The 27,813-nt window shown below is 41.2% G+C and overlaps 1 protein-coding gene across 4 annotated transcripts in view; it reads left to right on the top strand.

Moving 5' to 3' along the window:
- Positions 1 to 27,813, top strand: part of RORA (RAR related orphan receptor A) — a 355,366-nt gene that overhangs the window by 258,539 nt on the left and 69,014 nt on the right. Inside the window, exon 1 of one of the 4 annotated variants that reach the window (XM_014251171.2) lies at positions 25,160 to 25,342. The exons of 2 other annotated variants lie outside the window; for them this stretch is intronic. In XM_014251171.2, the coding sequence (XP_014106646.1) occupies positions 25,312 to 25,342 (31 nt within the window). In that variant the 5' untranslated portion in view covers positions 25,160 to 25,311. Of the gene's footprint in view, positions 1 to 25,159; positions 25,343 to 25,897; positions 25,968 to 27,813 lie in introns of those variants that run through there. One more of the 4 variants, XM_014251172.2, reaches the window with a different exon arrangement.

Genomic DNA, 27,813 nt, shown 5'->3' with positions numbered 1-27,813 from the left:
CCATCTCGGTCACGTTGTGGGAACAGAGAACTCCTCTGCTGCTCCACAGGCCATCTGTGTGCACAGATGCATTGCCAAGTGAAGAGCTTTGGGAAAGGATGAGGTGTTCATTCCTTACACTGTAAAATGACTGCTGAAGGTTAGTGATATTGTACTTGTAGCAGTGCCTCTGTTCAGAATTAACTGGTGGCTGGAGAACACACTTTATATTGTTCTTCGGTTTGCAAAGGCAAGTCAGATTGATCTTCTTGTTTTTTGTTCCTATTTCTGTGGTGTAGCATATCTAGTATAAGAACCTGAAGTTCATTCCACTATTTAAAGAAGTGCTGGAATTCAATATCAGTAGTAGTAGTAGTTGTTAGTATTATTATATGAATTACCACATACAGAGAAAACATTTAGTAGGGTGAAAGGGAGAAAGGCTGTTTTGTGCCCCCTGCATATCATAAAAATGATCAGTGAAGTGCAACTTTTAATGCTCTTCTCTATTGTTCTTGTATGGATTCAGGCCCAAAAGCTACATTGCTCATTTTGGAATTTATTGCTGCCGGTGCTCAAAGCAATGGAGTTATACAGAGAAAAGAAGAAAACAAGGAGGTGCACCATAAAGAAAGGCTTTCCACACAGAACATATCTGTGTGGAAAGAAGAACCCAATTCTTTTGCAGGTGTACACATATGACCTTTTTCTTGTCATTATCTATGCACACAGAGCCTCTGATTCAGAAAATTTTTTGGCAGTGTAATGTAGTGCAGTAAAGCTTTTGCTGCCTTGGCTTACTCAAAATTAGCCCTGGTAAATACTAACTTGGTGTGATTTGTGCTGGCAATGTGTTGCTTGGCTGAGTAACTTGTAAAACAGACTGCAGTGATTAGCTCCTACAAGTTCACATTTTCTTTCATATTTGAATATATGGATTGTCATTTGCTGCCAGGCTCTGCATCATAAGTGTGTCAGTAGTTCCTCACATTGACTTTTTGGGTCCCTTGAACTGCTCAGCAATCTCAGGTGCCTCCATCCCTTTGCATGCCTATGGTGGGCTACATACATGTGTTCCTACTCATCCTTTTTTATAGTGTTACATAGGAATGGGGCTGCGGGATCTCCTCAGATTCTGGGATGACGTGTTTTCCTCTGAGTCACCATTTCTGTTCTGCGTCAGCACTGGTTTATTTTCTAATGTCAGTCAATTTTGTTTCTTCACCCCAGAAGCGTTTAATAGTATTAAGGAGTATTTATTTATGTTTAGGTCATCAGACCTTTGGTGTTCCTTTTGAAAGTTTAATCTAAACATTGCTGCCCTTTTTGGTCATTATTTTCTGAGTTCTATTTCTTGGCAGTGAAAAGTGTGTCCTATTCCTTCTTCGTTTTCAGTGGAAACAGGAAGCCCAAGCAGAGGTTGCCTCTTCTTTTTGTTTCCCCCATCAGAATTCCAATATATTTATCTATCTTTCATCTTCTTTCTCTATGCTCTTTTACAGACATACTGTTATTGAGGTGAATTAGAGGAGTCATGGACAATGACTGTATTATGGCTTATGTGTTAATATGTTTTTCTTCCTTTACATTTTCATTTTTAATGTTACATTTATTTTTTGTTTGAAAAGAATACATTTTGAAGAATTTAAAAACTTTAAAAAGTGTTACACTGGAAACATGATGATTTGGCTGGGAAGGCACAAACAATGGTGGTTGGTGGTTGGTGCACCTGAGAATTTTGGTTTTCAGTCCTTCACTTACACAAGCTGGTACTGAGAGACCTTTAATTTATGTTGCCAGCATAGAGAAATAGTCACAAGCAGTGCTCTGTAATAGCCTTTTAAATAGTATTTTTCATCCACCTATAATGAAAGGTGTCTGTTTTATGTTGCTGCCCATTCATCATTCCTTGGACACCTGCTGCCTCTGTTATTTCTTAAATCTCAGTTAACCTTCTAATGTAATCCTGCTCTCCTTTCTTCCTTGCTTAAGCCTATTATTCCACAAACGGAGCAGTCCAACATCAGTCCAGTAACCTGAGAGCACAGGGAGTAGGATTTAACATCTGTCACTTGTGCGTGCTGTTCCTTGGAGCAGTGGATTTTCCCCGCATCTTTATGAACAGAGGAGCAAAGTATCCAACTCATCTGAACTATTCATTATGTGCTCAGGGGTTTGCTTTATGTTTTTCCTCCCTGGCTTAGGACTGCACATTGTTCTCTAATTCATTCTGTAGTCAAGAATGGAACAATTAGCCACAAACTCTCAAGCCCTGGCAGATGATTAATCAAAAAAAAAAAATTAACTTTGGCTGATAATGCCTGTCTGTGAATTATGAGCTGGCTGTAAGCCAGGGAATACTCTATTGTCCTCATACAGACGGCCCATCCTTCCTGGCTCACATGCACCCAGAGTAGTAACATTTTTCATCTTAGAGAATTTTAACCACTGCATTCTTGAACTTTTTAACTCCTTAGTGCAGTGTCTGTGAATCTCTCTTAGCCAGCTACCATGTAATCCTCAGGGAAAAAACAAATCCTAATTCCTTTGTATTTCAGTATAATTTGCCAATTGAAGGGGGAGGTGGTAAATAAAGTTTAAAGCATTTAGGTAAACAGCCACATTGCTAAATCTTATTGTTATAACTACGAAAGTTTCAATTAAAAATGTCAGCCACAAAAAAATTCCTGTGTAGGCCTGTGCCAGTGATTGCAAATCAGTTTCCATCTGTGCTATGGTATTGCCACATATCCAAGTTCCCATGGAGGGAATATTTATGTTACTTTTACTGTTAGTACTCTCTCTTGTGATGTTTTCCTAGGCCCCAGTCCTGTACCTTCCCCTAGTCCCCAGCTGAGTAACACTTAGACAATGGGGTAGTTTTGGCTGTAGAGGATTAGTGATTCCAAAAGCACTTGAATGACATTAACAATTAGCTGCTGCAAGTGTATTATTTCTGGGGAAAGGAATCTCAGCTTTGCTTCCTAAACACAGTCTGGTTTGCTTACTAATAAGTATTATGAACCACTCCTCTGAGCTTGGATTTCTCAGCTCAGATCTCTGGAAGTCTTTCTGGATGACAGTGCAAATCTGCAGTTCTGCTTGGAAACAAGTGTCATTTCCACAGGGAGCCTAGACAGAGGTTTTTTTCCCCTGAAAGACACTGTGATGAAACCCATGCTGCATAAAACCTGGTTTTGCTTTGAGGAGGAGGATTAGTGTGTCTGCTTCTCATAATTACTTATCTGTACTGGCACACATATGGAATTGTTTTTCATCCAGCAGCAAGAGGATTTCTAGAAAAGTGCTCCACTCCCAGTATAGGGGTGAAAAGCAGAGGCATTACAGAAAAGCGAGAGCCTGGGACTGCCTTGTGTGCTTTTCAGCTCATTATTGGATAATTGCTGATTCCAGTATTGTGCTTTTCAAATTCAATCTTAATAAAAATAAAAATAAAAATTGCCATTAGAGGCAAATGGAAAAATAGTCAAGACATCGAGTGAATCTCTAGGGCGCTAATAATTAAAGGTTGTTGCCAAGACTTTACACAGTGCTCTGAAATTTTCATTAATATCTTATTTCATTCCTGATCAGCACACGTGTGGCCCATTTCAGGACTGATTTGGTGAGCTTCCAACACAGGAGCCATAGCTCAGTTGAGTACTTATTGTGAAGAGGTTCGTGTAGGATCCAGTTAGTGTTTAAATTTACTCTCTTTCTCATACTTCACATGAACAATTCCAAGGATTGATATATAGGACTCAGTAGTGACTACCAGGGGGGGAAAAAAAAAGTCAACAAAGCAGAGAAGCATTTTCATCCCTCGAAGGAGAACCAAGACACAGAAACTGAAAGGATGCAAATCCTTTCTCAGCTCCCAGCTGTGGTGTTGTGTGAATGTGCCCCACACCCTTTGGGCAAAATAAGCCTGATTAGCCCTGGTCAGCAGTTCTGAGTACTTTGGGTTTTCTGTGTTGTAGTTTGGGGGCAGGTTTTTGAGCTGCCTCAGGAGCTGTTCTCCCAGCAGCAGGGGAGGGCTGCATTCGTGCTGTGCTGCTGCTCTGAGGGTGAGCACTGATCCCTGGCTGCTGCTGGAGCACGGCTGGCTGAGGGGCACAGGAGCTTTTCCTGCTGCCCAGGCAATGACAGGCCAAGGGAACGCCCTCAGCTGCTGCTGGAAGCACTTCTCCTTCTTCAAACTCCTGCTCCCGTGCTCTTAGTGGTCCCAGTGACCCCAGTTCTGGCTGCACGTTTCCCTGTCCTGTGCGAGTCCTTTACGCTCCCTCCCCTCAGAGACAACTTTCCAATTGTTTCACAGACCCACTGGGTCCTACTTGTTTCTCAAATGTTCTTATTTTTCTTTTTAGCTGCTGGCAACATCTGCAAATAGGGAAATTTTGGTGCTGTCAGCTAACTGAAATTTCTGTGGGATGAAGTAGCCCCTGCTGACACTAAAGTTTATCTGCTTTACTTTCTATTAGCAGCTTTTTGTTGTGTATATACCCAGGCTGTAAGAAGTGTACTGTGTTCAGACAGAGCTTTAATTCAGACTGCTTTAGGAGGGAACAAGATGATGCTGCTTAACGTTCTTTTTGTGTTAATGCTAACAATTTCCAGTCAGAAAATGTTTATCTACTGTATTGCTCACACTTTGCAAATTTATTGCTCTCCCCCTTACTACAAAACTTCATAAATGTGATCCTTTCCCCTCTGTCCATCCTCTCTATCATGAAATCCAGGCTTGTCCTTACTAATAGCTGCTTCATGAAACATAAAAAATTACTTTGGAAAGCCTCTCTTCCTTTCCTTCCTCCATAGAAAGCTTTTTACATAACTGTTTATATAGAAGAACATATATATTTATTATTAGGAAAAATATTTTCTATGCAGAAGGCCAGGCCCTGCCACTGCCAGAAGAAGCACTCTTTGCTGTTTTGGAAGGAGTCTTGAGAGAAGGTAAGACCAGGGTTTGTGATGAAGGAAAAAATCAAGTATGTGAAACATTGCACTGCTGCAAAGGAGACCTTTGTGGTGTTGTTCAAGACGTTCTGGATTGGGATTGGCCCTAGTAGGCTACAATGGACCATTGTGATTCACCACTGCATTATGTAATTACTGGTGAGGAGTCTACTGGAGGAATACTAAAATAAAGTGTAACAGTGGCAGTATTTTCAGCCAGGAAAGTTTGTATTACAATAAAGAACAACCAGCATAGGTAACAACAGCAGCCACCTCACAAGAGCACAAGCTTGATATGTTCCAGATGAGTAATCCTTCAGTGGCCTTAGCTCTGCCCTTCAGTCACTGGTAAACTGCTACCACACTAATCACAATACCTGGAGGTGTGAGAATAAAGTGCTAAAGTTTTACTGAGACAGATGTGGAAAATTATTTACCACTGATACTTGAACTGACCTGAATAAAGGGCACACAGAGTGGCCATAGATATCTAGGCGGAAAGGAGAACTGACAGTACAGAGCCTCTGAAATCTGTGTCTCATCAAAATCTGCTTTGGTAATGCAAAACTTTTAGACTCAAAATAAAATATATCTCTTTATTTAAATCCTGTCTGTCTTTATGCACCATCAATTGACAAAGCAGGCCTGATTGTTTTTTCATTTCTATTTTTTTAAACCTCCAGCAGTCACCTTTAAGAATCTGACCCTTATTCTTTGTGCTAGGGAGATAATTACTCATTCTCAATTGCTATCCCTAGGACCAGTTAATGAATGCTACATAATGAACAGAAGTAGGGCAACTGGATGAGAACAATGCACAGGTGGGTAAGAAGACTTCATTTGGTGAGAAGATAATGAACATGAGAACTTGTGGTTTGTCTAAATACCACCCTTGCCTCCTCTTCAGATAGCTCCTGCATTGTTACTGCTCTTCCTCAGTGTTTCTACTTATTAAGTGACAAGAGGAAGGTGGTTACAAAGGAAAGAGATGTTTCCTCAGCAGAGATTCAGGCAGAAGAGGATCCTGTCTCTCTCTCTCTCAGACCCATCCTAAACATATATCCTCCACCTTCCCAAAAGAGACTAATTCTGCGAGAATAATCACTGCTTTGCAGTGCCTGGTTTGATTATTTCTCTGCAAGACTTGTCCCTTTCTTCCTTCACAAAACTCTACCAAATCTAACTTTTGGAGGAGAAGGATTGATTTCCTGATACACCAATTTATGATATTAGTGCTGAGAGAAAAAACAACTGTCCTGGCCCTGCCACTGCAGGTCTTGCCAGCTGTACTGCACAGCTACACTTTGGAGCCAAGTTTCACTGTTTATCTCAGGAATATGAACCTCTCCCAACAGAGTTTAGGGGCCAAACACACACAGGAAGGTAACACTGCTGTCCAGCTGAGGAGGATCGATGGATAATACAGATCAGTATTTCCTGTGCCTGACAGCCTCTCCAGAACTGTGCTTTGTCGCAGTGCATCTGTGTTTTTAAGCCAGCACTAGCTCATGATGAGACTGGCATTCTGTGAAGTCAGCAGCAGAGGCAGATGACTCAGTGGCAGGAATATTGAAGATGAACACAGAGCCAGGCAATTCGTTCTTTCTGCTCTGGATTTTGTTAACCTGACTGACACACACAGAAAGGAAATGGAGTCTGAAGGTCTCCAATTTGTTAACCAAATTATTAATTGCTTAGAAACTGCAAAATTTAGTTTAGTAATGTGGTTTCTGATATTCCAAACACGACTTTTTATAATGTCCTCTTTGAACTGGAACCAAAATTAGTTGAGGTAGAATTTATCTGAGCTTGTCTTTCTGAGACTGTTTTTAATATTTCACCTAAACCTGTCAAAGGCATGTTTAATACTCAAAATGGCAGAAGCCATAGCCAGAACAGCTTCCAGCTAGATATGTGGTAGGAGCATTATGCACACCATTTGTTAATACAGGCACGTACAGGCCAGCAATAGTTCCAGAATCTCTGCCAGAAAGCTAATGAGAGCATAGTTGGCCATAAACTTTCCTCTGACCTGGGCAAGGGCATATGTAATTCCTGTTGTCTCATGTCCACTAGCTGCAAAATGCAGGTATCAAAACAACAGTGCAGAATAAATTAGGATTTCTTGAGGCTTTGCAATGAGAGACTGAGACATGATAATTGAAGAAACCTGCCATGGGCTGTATTTGCATAGGTGTGTATGTTTTTCTTGAGCAAACAGGCTGGTTGTGTGTGCCAAGAACTCTCCACATGTGTGATGGGCTGATGAGGAAACACTCTGTATGTTTCCATTCAGAGCCTGTTTGAAGGGGAAAAACTGAATGCAAGTGTTATCTCTTCTGTAATAGTCCACGGAAATGTGGAGAAATGGTGGCACACCCTCCAAACAGTGAACCTGTCAAAGGCTGCACTCCACAGGGCTCATTGCCTGCTCATCCCAAACTAGAAGCCTTTTTTTCTTGCATAGCACCCTTTGGAATGGGAGTTATCTCTCCAAGGACCTGGGAAAAGCATGCATCTTTCAGGGTGCTGTCCTGGTGCTCTCCTGACTTATGATCTCTCAAGCCTTGTCCCATGAAGATAGGGAGCCAAATCAAGAGCTGTTCCTCAAGAACTCCCTGAATGGGGAAACTTTCTCTCCTGCTTTTGAAGTCTAACCCCCCCTTCCCTCCCATGCCCTCTGCTGATAGATTTTAAGATAAACTTTAGAACCTTGGTTTCATCTCCAACAAATCTTCATCAGCAGTCAGCACTGCCAGATTCAATATTGCAGAGCAATGAACTACTTGGTGAAAATCCAAGTGCAGCCCACAGTGATGATGAGCTATTAAAGGCCTCCTTAGAGTAAGCCTGGCCTCCTGGGGAGTGTATTATCCAGGCTTCTGCAACTCAGTGTGTCACGGCATCTTTGACTGTTTTCTTCATGTTCCAGTAGAAACCTTGCTGATAAGTGCTGATATGCTGTTTGTATTCCATGTATAAGCATGTCTGGAGCTTGCTTGAATATTCCTACAGGGTACTGCCTTTTAGGGTCTGCATGGACTTAGATGATTGGAGGCTATAAGCCTTGGATTTATAGGAAATGTTATTGTGTTCTTATCCTCCACTGGTGTTTGATTTGTATCCACAGAAGTCTTTCCCAGAAGGAATGTAACTAGCTTTTTCTCCCAGATTTTTAATTTAATTGGTGATTGTTTACATGAGAAACCTTGCCAAAGTGAGATGATTTGGCAATCGTCTGGAATGTAAAGGTTAAGTATATTGATTTCATCTTTTCCTAAAGGAGCTGTTCTTTTTGTGCAAAAGCATCATTGGTTTTGTTCTTGTGTCTGAAACTTTGTTTACATGGGTTTAATTGAATTTTGTCTATATTGTACAGCAAGTGGGAGATGGCAATTTCATATAGTTCTTTATTCCTGGAATACAGATTTTTTTTCACTCTTGGTTTGTTAATAAATCCTGAAATTCCCTGAGCAGTAATTCTTCAGAGCTTTCAATGCCATAAATACTGAAAATAGAGAAAATCTGTCCTGCCATTATACACTCAGTTAATAGGAGTTATTTGTAGTGATGGCAGGATCTTAAACCCTTGTCTTAATGTGATCAATACTGTCCTTAGCTTACAAATAAGCATGTCTGAATTATTAGCTTACAAAAAATGTCTATAAACCATATTTATTTTAACATTAGGCACAAGCTTCTGACAGTCTCAGCTTTTGAATTGTACCTTCCTGAAGCAAAGTGAATACAAAGCCAGAATACTAACTTTGTTTTCAGAAATCACATATGTAATTGATTTCCTACTTATGCAAAAAGTTGGTTGGGTTTTGGATCTGTAGTTTATGAGTAAGCTGTTTGTTGCCATTCTGGAGTTGAACAGCAATTGGAGCACCTTGGCTGGAGTGTTCTTTCATCTGCTGTAGTGTGGGTGGGCCTTGCTCAGAGCAGCAGATCTGGATGGATCACTGAGCTGCTGAACAGCCTGCTAAGGAGCTAAATGTCACAGCTCCTTCTGCACTGTGTGCTGGCCCTGCCAACAGCTGCAGCAAAGTAAACCCCAAAGAGACAATTTGGTAATTGCAATTGAAACTGGGCTGTGGATCTATCCATTTCTTTTTCTGGTCACATCTTCTATTTGCATTGGTTTTCCACTTCCTTTAAAACCATCAAGAGCTTTTATCAGTGATCCTTTTTGTGATCCAGGTCCAAAGTGATTCATTTTGTAGAGCAGAGGCATGCCAGCTGTATTCCAGTTCTGCAGAGTAATTTATCTCCTGTGGGTCCATTCTGCTGGTCTAAGTTGGAATGAAGCAGATGCCTATCCCTGGGCTTCTTATCATACTCCTGCAGAATCAGATTTCAGTCTGATGATTCAGATATAAAGTAATTCCTACTGTAAAGTGTGATTTGGGTGGAGATAAGTCAGGAGCAAATGTGATCCTTGTAAACTTAAATTAAAAATACCTTTATTTCTCCTAGCAAAATGCTTCTTTCTGACATGCCTCCCCAACCAGGGACTCAGTGTTAACAAGTGAAGCTTCTCTGTAGATATTTCTCATTCCTTCTTATTGTGTCAAAGTTGGCAATAGATTTCCTGATATTTTGTTTTTCTTTTCCCTCATTCCTGCAGGACTCAGTCTCAACTCAAGAGTTTCTTTTGATCCATACAGACCTTTAGGAAATTAATTTCAAATACTTGATGTTCCAAATTCTTTTTGACATTTAAGGGTATATTGCTGGACATACTGTCGATAGTTTAAAAAGCCAAGACCTAGCAGCTGCAGGAATTGATGCCCATTATGGAAAATCCAGCATGCTTTCTTTGGTATGGCAATACCAAAAGTCTGCTGGCATACCCAACTGAAGTACTTATAACCATATAAAGGGAATGCCTTTTAGGAATTGGATAAAAACACAGACATAATATTTTCCATCAATTAGATGTGGAGAAGTCCCAGACATACAATGCTGCAAATGAAATTAGATGCCTTGGGAAACCTATTCCAAATGGAAATCTAATATGTGGGATCTTGACTCAGTCACCACTCCCTCAGTTTTTTACCCTCCCAAAAATAAATTTGGATATGCTAATAATGTAAATATAGTAACATTACACCCAGCAAATATGCACAGATTGGATCATGCAAGCTGCACTAAATGCAGCCATAGTCAAACCACAAACTTGCCTATAGGTATTTTAAAAACTTGCCAATAATGCACATTTGCTGAGTTTCCTATGTTACTGCAGATGTGCAGTGCTACTATTTGTGGAATCCTTTCAGCAAACTGTGTATTATTTATAAATGGAAAATGCGGGTGTTTATGGTGAGCCTTCTGTCATAGTTATTTGGCACATGGGAGTTATAAATAGGAATGGGTAATCACTGATGTGCTGTGCATTTGGCACTGTGGTCGTTTCTGACCCAAACAGAAGCCACAGGAGATAAATATATGAAGGTCCCTAGCAGCATTTTTGTGTGTTGAAATATGTTTTCTGTTTCACTCCCTGCTTAAACTGCAAGCTGAATGGAGTGTTTTGTTTTACATCATTCTTTAACTGCTTCCACAGCTTGGCTCTCTGCAAAGCAGTTTGTCCCTAGGTGTTTAGGGCAGTTCTCTGTTAGAGGAGTGAAACCAATACGTTATTATCAGTGCCACTTGCCAAAGGTGTTTGAGAGCCCTCCTGCACCATGTCCAGGTGAAGAACTGAACACCCAGAGTTGTAGGGCTGTGCTGATACTTTTTGGAGGTAATCTGAAATAAATGCTTCTGATTGCACAATGAAGTCTTCTGCAAATGATATGCAAGAGGAAGTGTTCTCTGAACTCCATGGAAAGCTTGCAGACAGAAACACCAGGAACAACACAGCATCCCAAAGGTACTGTTTGCTTCCTCCCAGCCTACTTAAGGTGGAAAAGAATTGCTGATGTTCCTGATGGAACCATTCTTCTCTTTGGCAACTCCAAGTGCACCATTTTTGTTTTCTTTCACATCTAATTCATTCAATTTGCAAGTAGTTCTGGATGTTTTTTAAACTTTTTTAACACAATCTGTGATATAGTCGCATCCAGTTCTGCCTCTTGTTTGACTTTTTTCAATGATAGCTGCTTTCCTCATTTGAATGTAGTTGGCAGCTCTATTGATTGATGTTCCTGGTAGAATAGAATCCAGTTGTCTTCACTTGAGAGTATTGTGATGCAGGACAAACACTTTAGTCTGTGTCACCCATGTAAACAGTCTGTGGTTCTAAAGCTATTTAAATTCATTCAGAAAATGACAGTCCATGCTTGGTTTTTCCTGTGCTTACAATGTGGACAGAAGATGGCTCTGGGTTTTTTGCTTAAATCATTGCAATAAGCTTGCAAGGAGATGTGCCAGGCAATACTTTAATGAAGTATACATCAAGGTTGCCAAACAAACAGCTTTTGAGGCGTATGCATATCATTATTGTGGGAAATGTTTCTACTGGTATATTAGATAATAGGTGCAATTTGAAAAAAGAACATGCAGTCCTGTTCCTCTCCACTCCTTGTGCACCCTTTGGGTGTGGGCATATAATATTGAAATGTGTAGCTCATCACATTTTCAGTTCACCTGGTTAAAAAGAAGTTGCAAAGCAGTATAGATTTTCCTTTGCTTTCCATCTAGATCTGATGTGCAAAGCCAGTAGATTGTTTTTATTAAGTGGGCTTTTTTTCCCTCCTCCTTCTTCATAAATTGCATATTTTGACACTGTACTTAGGGGTAGTACACCTTAGTGACCTTGTAACTACTAAGCCTTTTGCATGAAGCTGTTTCTACAGATGCAGAGAACAAAGGGAATTACCAACTTCCAGGTGTGCACGACAGCACATTTCAGGTGTATAAACAGTGTTGTTAGCTGCTTACTCAGTGAGAGCCCATTTATTCATGTTCTGGTGAGTTTTATTAATTAGTGGTACATGGCAGTTTAATCTGTAAGTTTGGGGCTCCCAGAGGTGAAAGGCTCTTGCTTTGTGATGATTTCCTGAGCCTGCACCAGGTCTGTACCACTTCACAGCAGAGTTTCTATTTTGTGCCTTCACTGGCTCATCCAGCTATTCCTGGTGGAGCTGATTTCTTCTCGTTTCTGTAATGTTGCCAGCACTGCTCTGTAGGGAGGTCAGCTAGGCAAATGACCAGGAGAGCTTACAATTCCCTATGATGAGTGAAAAAACCACTCTAAATGGCTCAGTCTTTTTAAAAACCCTCTATAATGAAATATTCTCGAGCCAGGGAAATGCATGTAGGGGAGGAGTGCGACAGCTTGCTCTTTATCACTAAAACCTGCAAGCTTCAACATTGCTTTTGTTAAACAGGCATTTTTTATCTTCCTATCCAATCACCCCCTACCACCAGGCTTTATAATTCTTTTTTCTCTGGTCAGAAAGCTGGTTCAGATGGCATACCTGTAGTTTCCCTCATATTCTGGATCTTTTCATAGAACTTAGTTTCCATAGTAAATGCTTTTCAAAAAACATATGCTTCAATAAAAGTACTCTGCAGTTCTTCATTTTATAAAGGAGTGCTCTCATTAGCTCACTGTTGAATAACTCTTACAACTTCAGATCTGTTTGAATTCCACTCCAAATGTTCCATTACAGGCCATCTGACACCTCATGAAACACATTATAAGCTCCATTGCTAAGTTTCTGATCTTAAGTCTTAGTCCTCAAATTATTTTATCATACTTGTATTTGAACAAAATATGCTGAGACAGCAAATGAAGATCCATACTTAGCCATGCAGAAACCAAGAGAAAGGATTGGCTGCTATTTACTGTTCAAAAAATTAAAATTAAAAGTTAAAAAACTTCCTAGAGTGATGTGATGGGAAGCTTTTGTATTGTCTGTGTTACCTCTTTTAATTTTGTTTTGTCAAGACACCACCACCACCATGTTTGTTATGAGAATTAGAGAGGGGAAGATGGTGCACCACAGTTATTCAGGGAGCCCTTCGTTCCTGTCTGCCAAACCTGAACACAAACCATGGCACTGACAACACAGATTTGGTTTCATAGATGTGGAGGAAATTCCAGTTTATATATGGAGCAATTCCAGTTTAGAAAAAGTAACTCAGCAAGAGACCTGATGAAATCAGGCAGTGGTTGATGGTCCTGCCCCTCATTTCTGCAGATGCCTTTGGAACAGTTATCTTGAGCATCACTTCCCTGCAAGGCCCAGCTGCAAATGCAGCTGTTGGAGGGATGCAGCTGACATGCACGTGTAGGAGTGCTGTGCACACACATCCTGCAGCACTGCCTAATGCCCGTGGGGAAACCACAGAATGTGCTCCCATTGATCCCTTTTGGCAAAACTCGGGATCACCAGAAAGGAATAACAATATTCATGCTAATATTGATTTTTCCTAGTGATAAGGGAAAAATAATAATCCAGAAGTAAACTAATAATATCCTTTAAAAAGGCAAGATACTGCTTTCAGATGTGACCCAGTTGTGTTTGGCTTGGGTTTTTATAACAGCACTGTGAGCACCAAGATACTGCAGTGTTGCTTTATCCTAATCCTCGCTCTTGTAAACCTGCTATACTCCAGCAGTTCATTGCTGCCTTTGCCAGTCCTTGCCTATTGATTATTTTATCTTCATCAGTTAGGAGAATAATTGGGTCCATTTCTAGTGAGATTTTTCACCTGATTTAGGAGAATGAGAAGCATAAGCATTCTGCTACTCATGCTACCAGTGGATTTTAAATTTGTTTTTATGCCTTTGCTGGATTTTGGATCACATCAGTAATCTGTCACATCTCCAGCAGTAAGCATACGAAATATGGCAGAACATGATTTCACAATTTTGGATGATTGTATCCTACTCAGTATCATGGCACATAAAAAAATTGCCAAGAAACTACCATAGTATTGGTAGGACCAGCTATTGCCAAGCTGCTGCTTCCTTAAGTCGTCCTTCTATTTACATGAGAAAACAAATGTGCAAAGCACCCAAATGGCTGGGTGGGAAAGAACTTGAATCAGCAGTGCAAATAGTGAAAACAAGTATCTGAGCCTTTAAAAGACAAATATCTGTGACAATATGTAATGACATAGTTGTGTGATCATCAGTACTCAGAAAGTATCGGTGATGCACCTCTAAAGTTACAGGTTTTGGTGTAGCAGGATGAAACATATTCTGATTTTCTCCTGACAAAGACAGCACCTTTTTCATTTAGGAACCACTGATCCTGCATGGATTTTTGTGGGCAGATATGAGAATTAGTTCTCGTGTCAGGGAAACTGGGTTGGGGTTTTTTTGTTGCTTGTTGGTTGGTTGGTTGATTTTTGGTTTGTTTTTTATTTGTTTTGGTTTGGGTTTTTTTTGGGTTTTATTGTCTTTTTGTTGGTTTTTTTTTCTTAAATAGGTTTTATAAATTTTTCCTTTCAATTTCATAATATAAAAATTCAGTGTATTTTTTCCTTCTTAGTACTGTTAAATGTTTTTCAGGCTTAATTTAAACATAATGATTGCCTGAATACATTTGTTTTCTTGTTTGGTTGACAAAATCAATGAAGCATTTATATTGCAATGCCTTGGCATGTTTTCAGTTTGGGATCACTAGAGAGCTCAAGAGGAAGGGCTAAAGTCTGTGAAGGTGAAAATAATGCATTTATTTCCTCTTATGAATCTTCACATATTGCTCTTTGCAAAGTACCAGCCCTGTATGGAAAAGTCTAACATGGAATAAATGCTTTTGTGTAGCTTTGAATGCTGAATGGCAAGACCAGCATTTATACAGATGAAGCAAGGAAGACAGGATTGGGAAGAAAGAAGCCAAATGTCCAGAGCTGTGGAATGGTGTATTTTCCCTGTCAATGCACGTCTGAAAGCTCCCTGTGGGTTGGGAGGGTCCATGGGCCCCCCTCAGAGGCTGCTCCTGCCTTCTGAACAAAGTGATGTGGAGTCCTAAGGAAAGCCAGGCACTGAGTCCCCAGGAGTGGTTACTCCTCCCTGCTCTTATCCTCCTCAGAGATCCTTGGGAGTCTCTAGGGATAGTGCATTGGGTAACTTCTCTCCTTTTCAGAGGGGACTCCAAGACCTTGGCTGTGTAAATGTGCAGAGATATTGGGGATCCAGAATTACCTCAGTTTTTCCTTCCTTGTGTTGGAGAAAAATTCCCAGTTCCAGAATCTAATACAGTTACTTTCACTGGAGAGAGTGACCCTTGGATCTACAGCATATTGTGGGCTGTTGGCAGAGCCACCACAGGCACCCATATGTTCCCAGCTCTGAAGGCAGCTGCCTGCACTTGCTGCTTGTATCTCTTCTGTCCTGGGCATTGCTGAGCACTCATAGTGCTCTTGATTTGGAGTCAGAGCTTTCAGGTTCTGTTAGCACCAGCTCCCGTTTGCTACTTGTCCCTATTTCCCTTCTGTACTGAATGGATATGCAGCAGGTGCAGCACAGATACCGAGGAGAGTCAAGAAGCTGTCACAGGGAACACTGTATTTTCTCATTTCCTCCAAATTGAGGTTCAGAAAGAGTTGTCTAGTATTTCATGTTGTTCAGAAACATGCTGCAGGAAAATGTAATCCTTAAGTAATTGCTTCTATCACAGTATCCTTTGATTTTTACCATTTGCCTCTCCTCTATGATTTTTCAAAATTATTAAGCAGAAGGTTGTGAAGAAAAATGAAGATGACTTCTGGGTTACAATACCATAAGTTCTCTTAACTTTTCACATTTAGGTAGTTTGCCATACCTTATCTATTTCACATTGGTAGTTCTCCTCCCAATATCAATTTCTGTTCACTTGGTATCATATTAACTATCTTCAGCAGTGGAAGCTTCAGAAGCTTCCTCCCTCTGCATTTTGGTGCAGATCTCATCAATATCTCTGAACTTCAGTCCTTTTTCAGCTCCTTTTGAAGTGTTCTTCTGTTAGAAGTGATCCAGCTTCCATTCATCTCTAATTTGTTAAAAAATGGTGCCATCCATTCATTGAGCGCATTGCAGCCATTTAGTCATATGCACAGGGGCTCCTTTCCACCGCTCATCTGGCTTGTCCTCAGCAGTGAGCAGGCTGGCACTTTGATCAGTGAACTGGAGTGAAGCTTCTGGCTGCTGTAATTCTGCTGAAAAAGAGGAACTTAACATACCTTGATCTTGCACACCCTTCTTTATCTTTCAATTTATTTATTTTTTTTAATTTTCTTCCTACTTCTGTGAGTAGTTATTTTCTCGAGTTTTTGGTTCTTTGGCAGGTATTTAATTTTTCACTGTTTCATACCCCAGCTCATACACTTCTCAGTTTTACTTGACAGCTCCTCACCTGTTTCAGAAATTGCAGAACACCTGGTTCTTTGTTATGGAGTCCATAAAAGATCAGTGCCCCAACACACTGGATCCAGGCTGTTCCTCCCAGAGCCGTGAGAGCAGCCCCGTGGGTTTCAGGACAGCTCAGATGGGTGCAGCAGGCTGGACCTTAGCTGCAGTTACCATGCAGCTTCTTGTGGATTGTGTAACTGTAGTACTTTGTTGAACAAATGTAAAATATAACGGCTCTGATGATGGACTTTAACTAAAAGTGCAGATTGATTTCAGTAGTTCATGCTAGAGAGCAGATAAATTACTCCCAAAATAGCAAAAGCACTGATTTATAGAAACAGAACCCCAAAAAGTCAGTGAAGACTTTTTTAATGACTTTCGGAAGTCAGTTAAAAAAAAAACTGTCCTTTAGCTAAAAATCTATAGAATCATTAAAAGCATTGTTGAATTATCGGACACTTAAAAACCCAAACAATCCAGTACTAAAATTCAAGTGTCTCTGCTTGCAACACAGGGACTTTGGAGTGAAGAAGTTTGTGTTTTAAGGACAGGGGGGTGTATGTCTTAGAACCTGACCAGAGAAGTGCCTGAAGAGCAGCTGCCCTGTGCTAGAGGTAACTTCCCCAGCTACAGCATCCTTAAAGATTAACAGCTCTTAAATTAGCCTTGATTCTATTAGAATGTCCGTCATATTAAATGAGGAAAGGGATATGGGGAAAGAATATCATAATGTTTCCCTGTTCTTTGACAAGCTTTTCAGTAGCCCTGTCAAAGATCCTTTAGAATGGAATTGAAATAATTAGGAATGATGTGCCTATGCGAAAAATGCCTGGCACTTTCTTTCCTCTAAGACAGGTGTATGCTAATAAGGTTTAAATTATGAGTTTAAAATGATTCTTATCAAGCAAGTGCTAGTAGCTCAGATCAAAGTACTAAAACAGAAAATTAGAAGGTTTCTAAATCCTTCCCTTGTTTTGCTTTCTAAACAGAATAAAAAAAATACTGTCATGAGTTAAATTAATACAAATGCAGATTATAAAACACAATTTTAGATGAAGCAATATATGATTCTCTATAGGTATTCTGCTCTATATGCTCTGCTTTGTAATCAAATTTATCAGCTTAGAATACTGCACTCCCCTTTCCAAAGTCAAAGTTGGTTCTGTGCAGGTGTTCTCTGAACTTGGTGATTATTAGCAAAACAGTGCTCTCAGATAATTACCTTCCTTTGTAAGTGAATCATCTTCTCATTTTGCTTCTATTAAAGTCTAGTATCCTTCAACAGTGTCACATTATCATGTCTATTAATCAGAATTATGCAAAGGAATTATCTGTATGGATTTCATGCCCAGGAACTGTATCATTGTTTATTTATCACTCTAAGTAGGTTTGCAGTGTTTTGTTTGTTTGAAATACAGTAGTTGAAGATATATTGACTTTTGAAAATAGATCATGAAAGTTTATGTTTTCTTTAAAGTTGAAGCCTTAAAAGCCATAATCAGCTGCCATTTATTTTTTACTAATGAAATCAGACGTAATGATTTTTCTTTGATAATTTCAAGAATGTAATGGTGATGTGAAGGAAGACATCAGGAATGAAGGTTGCTGAAGTGGCTCTAAAGTTTGAAGAAGCGAGAAATGAGAGAAATTAGCAATGGTCTACTGTAGGTACATGATCAGAGAATATGTTGGACTTGCATGTTTCTGTTCTGGAGCTCAGTATTAATCTGAGGAGGAACTGGAGAAAATGCTAAAGCACAGTATTTACTTCCCCTCTGTTAAGCACTGTGCTGGAAAAGAGGGGTCAGACAGGCTTAGAAACCCATGGAACTGTGGCTTGAAGACTTAATTCTGGAGAGAGTCTCAACATGGAATTTTAATTGTCCTAGAAAGCAGGTTTGGTCCTAAGCTTGTATTTTGCATTGAGACATAGAAAATGTAAAAGATCTTAAATTTTTTGTTATAACAGCACAAATACTCTATAGTGCAAAGCTGTATAAATAATGTATATGCTCACAGGAAAGATGCTGCTGATCAGACTGTGTCAATTTAGATGAATCCTGTCCTGAAAGCTGTCCTTAAAATGTGATCAACAAACCCACTATTGACATGTGGCACTACCAACTGAAACATCAATAGCTATAAAAAGTGTATTTTATAATGCAGAATAACTGCTTGGTTTGCTTGACTGGACAGATGCTTCTACTTTACATGAAACAAAAATAATTTCCATATTAGTTCTCTGAGTTCCCAGCACAGCTAACCTGTCCAGATAATGCTCACATTCTTAATTGCACTGTTGAAAATGGGCAAAATTTGCTTGTTGGTCTCATATAGCGTAAGAGGGAGGTTTGACTGCCACTGGGCATGACCATGGAGCAATTGAAATGTTGGCAAATTTACAGCTGCTCTTGGGTTACTTTTGCTCAGTCGGGGAGTGGGTGCAACACATATTCCTGGTGTGGAACATCCTCATCCCATATGTGAGACTGCTTCAATTGTTCTCTGGCAACTCAACTCAGACATCATCTCCAGAGTTTATGGGCAGAAGGTCCAACTTTGGCTGGCTGTAGACTTACATTTCTCTGGTTATTCTTAAGAATAGCTGAAGCATTCAGTTTGTTCAACAGATGAGAGCATTGCCATAAGCAGGAAGGAAATAAAGAGGCTGAAGTGCTGTGAATAGCCATGGCACATGGAGTGGCAGAGGATCCACTGGGATATGCCCATATCATCTTGATTGTTGAACCATTCATCAGAAAAAGGTCAGAAAACTTCAGGGTTCCTTCTTGGTGCTGCATCTGGCCAGACACATTAATGAGGAAGATTCTGAGCAGGAAACCTGTCCCACTTCATCTCATGCTCTGCTCACTACTACCATTTCTCCTTCCTTGGCTATCCTTGAAGATGCAAAAGAGGACAGAAGTGGAAGCCCAGGGAGAATGGGAAAAAACCCTGTTACTGATCCCTGGTATATAACTGGCTAATGATCTAAAGCCAGTAGTCAGGTCAGTCATAAATCTGCTGGGGGTAGCAAATGCTCCAGGCTGGTCTTGGGCATCCCTGTGAGCATTGCAATTCTTCTGTGAATGGCTGTATGCACAAAAGTTCGGGAAATGGACCTAACACTTTGTGAAACCCAGTTATTCCCCTAAAAATGCTATAGACCAAAGGCTTTTTAGGAAAGTGAGAACTTTTCTATTACTGCTGAGGTGTTTTTCAGAAAGGAACCAAAGCACTTAGAGGGTTCTGTCTACTCTCAGCAGGCCTCTGAAAGGCCACAGCACCTGTCCAGCTGACAGGATCTCTGCTTCCAGGCAGCTGCTCTCATCTGTCAGCAGCAGGATGCTCAGCTGGTAACTGAGCAGCTTTGCCCACTCCCTCTCTGTGCTACAGAAGCCTACACTAAGGTGATAAGGAACAAAAGGACTTACAAAGATTCTAAAATACACTGAAGATGTTCTACTATAACCAGCACGATTCTGTCTCGGTTGATTTGTAGGAAAAGGTGATTCTTTGGAGAGCCTGTTTATTCTGAAAAATTATTATATTGCAAGGATTCTTAAACAGGGGTTTAATAATGACTTCTTTAAGGATAATTAGTATCTTGCTGTTCTTTGCACTGCTGCCAATCAGCAGTTGGTTTATACACTGTCTGTTGACTTTTCCCCACTTAAAGGGATATACAGAACAATACATAGCTGCAGTTTCTGGCAAGCACCACTGGCCAAATAACCTGGTAAGACTATGAATGAAAGAAGCTCTAACAGCTTTCAAACAATTCCTGCTTTTTGGCAACATTAACGTCAGGGTGTTGTAGGAAGATTTGATCCTTCAAAACTGTATAAATGAGAATCTCTCCATGATCAAACAGGGACTCTACAGTGGCTGTGTGATCAGTAATCCAATACCAGTCATTTCATAATGCCTTTTTAGGTGTAGACAAAAAGGGGAGGCCACCAGGTCTGGTTTGATATGATGAATTTGTGATAATCTCATCTTTCTAATCACTTTCTTTCCAAAGTGTACTGCTGTTACCTTAAATTCTGAAAAGCAGCAAATATGATAGCCTTTCAAGGGATTTCAAGGTGAGAGGAAACCGGATGAAAATTCAGTTGACTAGATCTTTAAAATCTTTTGCTACTAACAGCATGCCTAGCTGATAATAATGACTTTGGACTTACCTTTCATCCAGATGAACCCCAAAATATTTTGTCAACTCATACTTAATTTCACCAGGTGCAGAGCTGCAGCAGCTGTTTGGCAGAGCATAGCAAGCAGTTCAACAGTTGGGAATAGCAACGGACTTAATTGGGAGTTGTGGAGTAGTCTCTAAAATGGCTTGATTAAGACGTATAGCTGTAGGCCCACGCGGCACAAAAGCACACCTCCTCAGCAGGAACTGAGGCAGGGATTTTGTCTGAAGCAAAATGAAATGATTGCAGGGTCAGCATAGTCACAGTTTTAAATAGATGAAAAGAGGCAACTTAATGAGGACAACCTCAGTTACATTCATCTTCAACAGTGTGCTACTTGGAGGGCTAGAAATAAATGAAGACTAAAATACCACTAAATCTAGAGGGGGATATGTGTTCAGGAGCAATCATTTTCTTTTTGGGGGTGTTGCATATATCACTTGAAAACCACTTAAAAATTGATTGCCAACAGGGTGGACAGAATTGTGAATTGTGTTTCTAAAGATTATTTAGAGCTGCAGTTTCCCTGCACTTGGTTTTGGGTGTATTTGATAAAAAAGGATGTTGTGATAGCTGCACCTGCATGGTTTCACATATGGCTATTGTTGAGTAAGAAGCCAAAAGGGCAAAACCAAAGTGTTCTAATGCTTGGAATTGGTTGTATGTTTTAAACTCTGATCACATCTAGACCTGCAACACTAGTATGAGCTGGGAGCTGAATGCTTCACCTGATGGGACATGTGATTGGGTTGCAATTGGAGAAAGGCTTTGCTTTCAGTATCACCTGCTTCTTCCCATTTACCAGCTGCTGTTGTCACCATCTCTGGGCAGAGTTTAACCCCTCAGAGGATCTATTTAAATGTTGAAAAGAAAATTTCAACATTTTCTATATGAAAAGTATTTAAAAGTACTTGAGCATTTCTAAACTGCTGCCTATTTGAATCAATGTAAGATTTCCTAAACATTTTAAAGAACTTATATCATTGCAAGCCTATGAAGACTTCAGAAAAGCAATTAAAAATATGCATGATTATGTGGATTTATACTGCCAGTCTAAGCTCATTTTTTAAGTGAAAACATATATGTGAAACTAGCCCTAGGTCATCTTTTAAAAAGTGAAGTTGTCTTTGCTAAAGCTAAAAAATGTGGAGGCTCTGGATGATTTATTGAAGTGTTCTTATATCACATTTCCTTCCCAGTAAGTAGGTTTTCATCTCTGTGGGAGAATGCAGCATGCAGCCCCTGCCCTGCAAGAGGTTTGCATGCAGTTGTGTTTGCAGCAGTGACAGAGCAGTGGGTGAATGCTGTACCTCAGAGTGGTTTGACAGCTTCTTCTATGTGGCTGAACCTCCTTCAGACAGGGGGTGATTACATGACACATTTTCTTTTTTTAAGAATGCTTTTTTCCTCAATGCTAGGTAGGGAAGAAGAGTGGTGGTTATGCCCCATATTTATTATTCAAAACTTAAATTTTAGTGATAAGGAGGTCTCAAAATTATTCCTAAATTAAGCCTAACTATGCAGCTTTGCTTAGGCAAGAATGCAAAACATGACCAACAGTCTGCAGAAATGCTCCCCACTCACATTTCAAGTCAGAACAACGTAAACATCTTCATTTAATTAGTTGCATTTAAACTCCTTCTGTTTGGGGATGTCCTTGAGCAAATAGTTAGGAGTAGTTGTTGGTTCATCTTGGAAGTTGAATTTGTTACTTTGCTCAGTAGGTTTAAAAAGAGGTGGAGGGAGGAGAGCTTCTCAGTGTTTTCTGTCCTGTGCTTAGAATACTCAATTAATAGTGTCTCTTGCATTACCAGCGCTAATAGCTATCCTAGGTGTTTCCCCTTTCTCTGGTAGCAATTTAACACTTCTCTGTTTTGCAGCAGGGTTGAAAACATTTCTGGAAACAGTTGTTTCCCTTAGATTGTTGCACAGGCTTGTGGTTAGGCTGACAAGCTGAACACCTTTTCTATCAGTACAACACAGAGCAATGCTTGATAAGGTTCCCCAATCTGTTCCCATCCCTAAAGCAGCAATGGAACGTTTGTAGCTCCTGGATGTTTGGGTGTGGTTAGGCTGTGCTGTAGCCGCTCAAAGGATGAGCACATGCTGTGGTCAGGGTCTGTTTGTGGTTCACTGGTCAGTCTGAACCATTAATAAATACATTTGACATCTTCAGGAGGTCTCTGAATGCAGAAATCAAGGCAAGAATTCAGTGTACCCTGAGGTGTAGTTTCTCACTCCTGTGAGGAGTTTGTAGTCTTGTGGTGTTTCTTGGGTATCTATCAAAAGCTTAAGGAACAAGCAGGATAGATGACAAGCTTCTGGAAACTGGGAAGCATTCCTATCAGTCAAATGAAACCCTGCTGCACAAACAGTGGGAGCAATTGCCTGTCAAGTGTACTGTAATACTCAGCTCAGTATTATTTGACTGGCACATTGTGTTGTCACTGCTGCAGTGTCTGAACTCCAGTGAGACTTTCACTATTGCAGTAGTTTGGTAAATGGGGAAGGAAATGGATTTTGGATGGAGTTTTTGTAATGAGGTCAATCTGATACAGAAAGCCCAAGTGCAAATGGATGTGTTTACATATTCAAAAGTCAGCAGATGGCTTTAGATGGGATATTGATAACAAATAAACTATTTTAGGTATGCTCTTCTCACTTAAAATGTCTGATGACAAATCTTCTATAATTTTATGAAGCAGCCTTTGTAAGGTATTTGTAAGAATGCAAATCTGTGTCATCTGCTTATTACTAGATCCGTTTAGCACATCAGATGTCATTCCAGATTACCAGTTGCATTTCAGCTGGACTGGAAACAAATCCAGATCAGTAATAATGTAATGCTGTGTACCTTAAGGTTAAATGTCTGACAAGACAACTAGTGCTAATGGACTGTGACATTTTTCAGGCCATCAGTCTGACATTACTTGCTGTGTCAGAGTAAAATGTTTACAAAGATCTAACTCCACATTACAATACATTAAGACATTCTTTTCTCTTTAGCATTCTTCAAGCCTTCTAGGCTAATCTAAATTCCACAGCTGGCCCATGTGTAAAAGCAGCATCTTCCAGGCTTTGAAGAGCTCTGAGCACCATTGTGAGCGGGATTTGATTCAGTCCAGAATGCCCTGTAAGGCTTCTGTCCAGCACATTGCAACTTTACAGCTCGTGCTGCAGATAAAACTCCATGAACACAAACCCATGTGGGACCAGGGCTGCCACTGTAAATTTTCTGAGCAGTATCTCGCTATACATGTGCTATTGGTAGGAATGGCTTAATGTAAGGATAGCAAATACAGATGAAAAATTTTATGACAAAGTTATCTGCTAAATTTACACTACTGCAACAGATTAGCTCTAGGAATTTTTAATGTTTTAATTTTTTTTTTTAAATAAGGAAAATTTAAAACAGTGTTTTGCTTTAATGGGGCTTGAATGACTAGACTGATTGGCTCAAATCACATTTAAATCACATTTAAATAATATCATACTGTATTAAGAACTCATTAAAGAAATAGGTAAGAATTAGCCACTAAGGGCCATTTATTAGTAGATTGTTTCAGTGTCCTCACCGCATAAAAACTTTCTAAATATAGGGTTTTGTTTCAAATATTAAGATGGCTCCCCCGGCTTCTGTTTGAAACTATTTTCCCTTATTTTCATTAAATACTTACACTTGTGGTTCAGTTCGATTAAATGGCATATTCTGTCCACTCTTAAACAGCTTGTAATGCATCGACTTTTTTGGCGTGGTTTTATCTATCTTGACAGATTATTCCAGTGGCTAAGACAGGAATTGGAAAAAATACTGGTTTTGTTAATGCAATTTTCAGCTAAGTGTGAGGGTTTTTAATAGGTTGGATTATTTTTGTGTCTCTACGTGTGTTCAGTCATGCGCTATCCCTCCTGTAGTGTGGATGTGTGTATATCCATGAATGCAAAACTTCATCTCACAGACTGACAGTACAGTGACATCTGATACTATAGAATAGATGAAAACTCCGGCAGCGGTATCAAGCTTCAGACGTTCCAAGTAAATCCTAAGAAAGCATGAACCCATCACCAGACAGATTTAAAATGTAAATGCTGCTCTGCTTGATCAAGTCAAAGACTACTAGGTACAGATGCAGCGGCAATACGGTTATTTTTTACTTAAAACACCACTCCGGGAGGTTGTGGGGGAACAAACCCGCACTCGAGCTGAGGGCCAGGACCCGGGGGTCGGGAGCTGCTCCGGGGCACTGTGGGAGCGCTCGTGCTGCCACCGCCCCGTTCTGTCACCGGTCCCGGCAGCCGGCCCGGCCCGGCCCCGCTGTCCCCGGCCCCGCTGTCCCCGGCCCCGCTCCCCTGTCCCCGGCCCCGCCCCGCTGTCCCCGGCCCCGCTGTCCCCGGCCCCGCTCCCCTGTCCCCGGCCCGGCCCCGCTGTCCCCGGCCCCGCTGTCCCCGGCCCCGCTGTCCCCGGCCCCGCTCCCCTGTCCCCGGCCCGGCCCCGCTGTCCCCGGCCCCGCTCCCCTGTCCCCGGCCCCCTCAGACCCAGTGCAGCACCTGCCGGGCCGGGCCGGGCCGGGCGGAGCAGCCCCGGGGCGGTGGGGGCGGTGCCGCGGGCCGGGCGCGCCCCGTGACCGCCCCTCGGCGCCGGCAGGGGAGGGGACGGAGCGACCGGTGTAAACAAGGCGGGGGACCGGGGCTGGCTTCGTGTCAGCGGGTCACATGGAGCCTCTTATGGGCCGGGGGATGGCGGCGCGGCGTGGCTCTCCGCTGGCAGGCGGCGGCTGCTGCTGAGGCAGCGGCGGTGCTTCACGCCGAGGGCCCGTCCCGCCTCCCCTCCCCGCCTCCTGCCCGCCGCGCTCCGCTCCGCTCCCCGCCGTGCGCCGCTGACAAATGATGTGCGTTGTGCTCGCCGCGATGAAAGGTAGGCGCGTCCGCGGGCCGGCCCGGCCCGGCCGCTCAGCGGGGCCGGCCGGAGCCGCGGCGCTCCGTGGCCTCCGCCCTCCCCGCGCCGGGGCCGCCGTGCGGGGTCCGGCCCCTCTCGTTGCCCGGCCCGGGCGGCGGGAGGCTCTCGGGAGCGCTCGGGGGGACGCGCGGCTCAGCCCCGGCTCGGTGCCGGCGGCAGCGCCGCGGAGCCGCTGCGCTTCACGGCGGCGCCTGCAAGTTAGAGAGGGAGAGGCGATGCGCCAGCGCGGCGCTGGGCAGGCACAGGCTGCGGTGTCGCGGGCTGGAGTCGCTCAGAGCGGAGACGAGATGTTCCTGGGCTTTCTACAAACCCGCGAAGAAAAGGCATTCTGTAAAATCTGACTCTAGCAAAGAGGAAAGGACGTGCAGCATCCTATGGGTAGCTGATGAGGCTAAAATGCCGTCTTCAGACAGCTGCTCGTCTTTCAAAGGCTTTGGAATAAAAGGAAAGACCAGCTACTTAGTGATTTATTTTTTCTAAACTTGGAGTTTTCTCTTCTTGCGGATTCGAGTCCTTAATGAGGGGCAGTGGCAGACTGAGGACAGTCAAACGAAGTTTTTGATGAGATACCAAAAGTTTAGAGGTACGTTTGTAGTCTGCCCTGTTTCCTAATAAAATTAGGTTCACAGTAGAGCTTTGCATTGCGGTATTTTTAAAGTCATAGGTTTGGGGCTTTTTTTTTTTTTAATATAGAAAAAAGAAATCTAAATCAAATAACCATGTTACTTACGAGCAATATTTTTTCACGGTAATCTAAAGCCTCTAATTGTTGGCATTCGAATTTAATGGCCCCACAAGAATACTAAATGTGTGCTGTTTAAAATGAATTTTAGGCAAAATTTCTCTTTTAAAAATGTAATTACCTGGAAAAAGAATACTGGGTCTTGCTTCAGGTAGAGACCATTTCTTTTTTTTTCCCACTTTGCAAGGCACTAGATAAGGCACACCAGTAGCAGCATAATGTTTAAGAATGATAATTTTCAATTACTCGGCTTCCTTTTCTTCTTGGATAGAAGCCTATGTGAATAAAAAGAAAAGCACTATATTCATTAATCATTAGCTATGCTGAATGTATTTGGCAAGAAAACGTAATTGGGTTGATTCAAATACTTGCATCTGTAACAAAAGGAAGTGCATTTTTTTAAGTGCAAACTACATGGCTATTTTAGCAGTCCTTTAGAATTCTACATATTCTGATAACAGTTTTTCAGCATATCCCTTATAAGCCTGTTAGAACCATGAAATTAAATAAACAAACTTTTTTATAAAGAGAAGAAAGTACACAAACAGAAAAATTGAAGGGTGTGATTATTTTGTATGCTTCTGGACAGAGATTTAAGGTGTGTGGTAAAAGAGCAGACAGATGATTTACAGCAGTTCAACTTTGAAATGTATTTTTTATTCTCTTGGGAGTTTCATTTAAACCAGTTTCCACACTGATGTAAAATCTTGGCAGAGCACAGCTTCACAGCTTTTGGATTTTAAAGTGTAATTCCTAGTGGCTTTATTGTGGAAATGCTTAGGTCTTTGTACGTCTTACAGACTACTTCTGTAGTCCATTTAATTCATGTTTCATTATATTTAGTTTTATAGAGCATTGAAAAACTTGGTTTCTTATCCTTTCTCTAATTAGCTGGACAGGGTTCAGCTGAAGGAAATGTGTTGCCATTTGTCTTAAAAGGGCCTCTGACTGCTATGAAATAATAGATCCACAGGCCAACATCATGATTTGAGAGAAGTAGACCAATAGAATAGGGAATGCAGTTTGTTTAAGCTTGAAAGTACAAGGGAAAAAAGCAAAATCTGTAGGTGAATTGAGTATCTTGTTTGTTCCTTATTCTGTGGTGGCATCTTCTAATCTTTTACAGTTCTGACATTAAAGTGCAAAAAATTATGGTATTCAAAAGAATACGGGATTTTCGTACTGGGTTTAATTTTCTTTCTTAGGTGAAAAGGGTGAGTATTAATGCCTTTCCTATTGCTGTTTAGATAGCCCAAACTGATTTGATGTGAAGTTAATTTGTGAGTTGTTTTATTTTTCTTGCAACACAATGTTCTGGCAAACATGTTCTCTTTAATTCTGAAAAGTCCTGAGCCTGCATCCAGGTTTGGGTGGGTAAAGACTGGCTGGCTGTCACACATCGAGAGTTGCACTCGTACACTTAAAATGCTGGGAGCAGAGCAGTCCAGGGGAGAGCCTGGACATGTCTTTGAGACAGGCTGCATGTTAGGAAATGAAACTTTCTCATTTCAGGCAGAGCGGAAAGAGGATTTTTTTTCCCCTACTGATTTCTAAGAAAATGGGCAGAGATGAAGCTTCAAAGTTCTTAATGACTGAATAAGTATTTTCTAGGTTGATTAGAAACTAGAAATTATTTATCAACTGCTATGAGTCTGTGGAGTATCCAGGAAGCCTTGCATTTTTAGTT

Source organism: Pseudopodoces humilis, chromosome 16 (genome assembly GCF_049639895.1).
Source record: "Pseudopodoces humilis isolate 2021_Gansu_Grassland_sample_001 chromosome 16, ASM4963989v1, whole genome shotgun sequence".
Classification (NCBI taxonomy): Eukaryota; Metazoa; Chordata; class Aves; order Passeriformes; family Paridae; genus Pseudopodoces; species Pseudopodoces humilis.
This window is presented reverse-complemented; position numbering and strand designations above follow the sequence as displayed.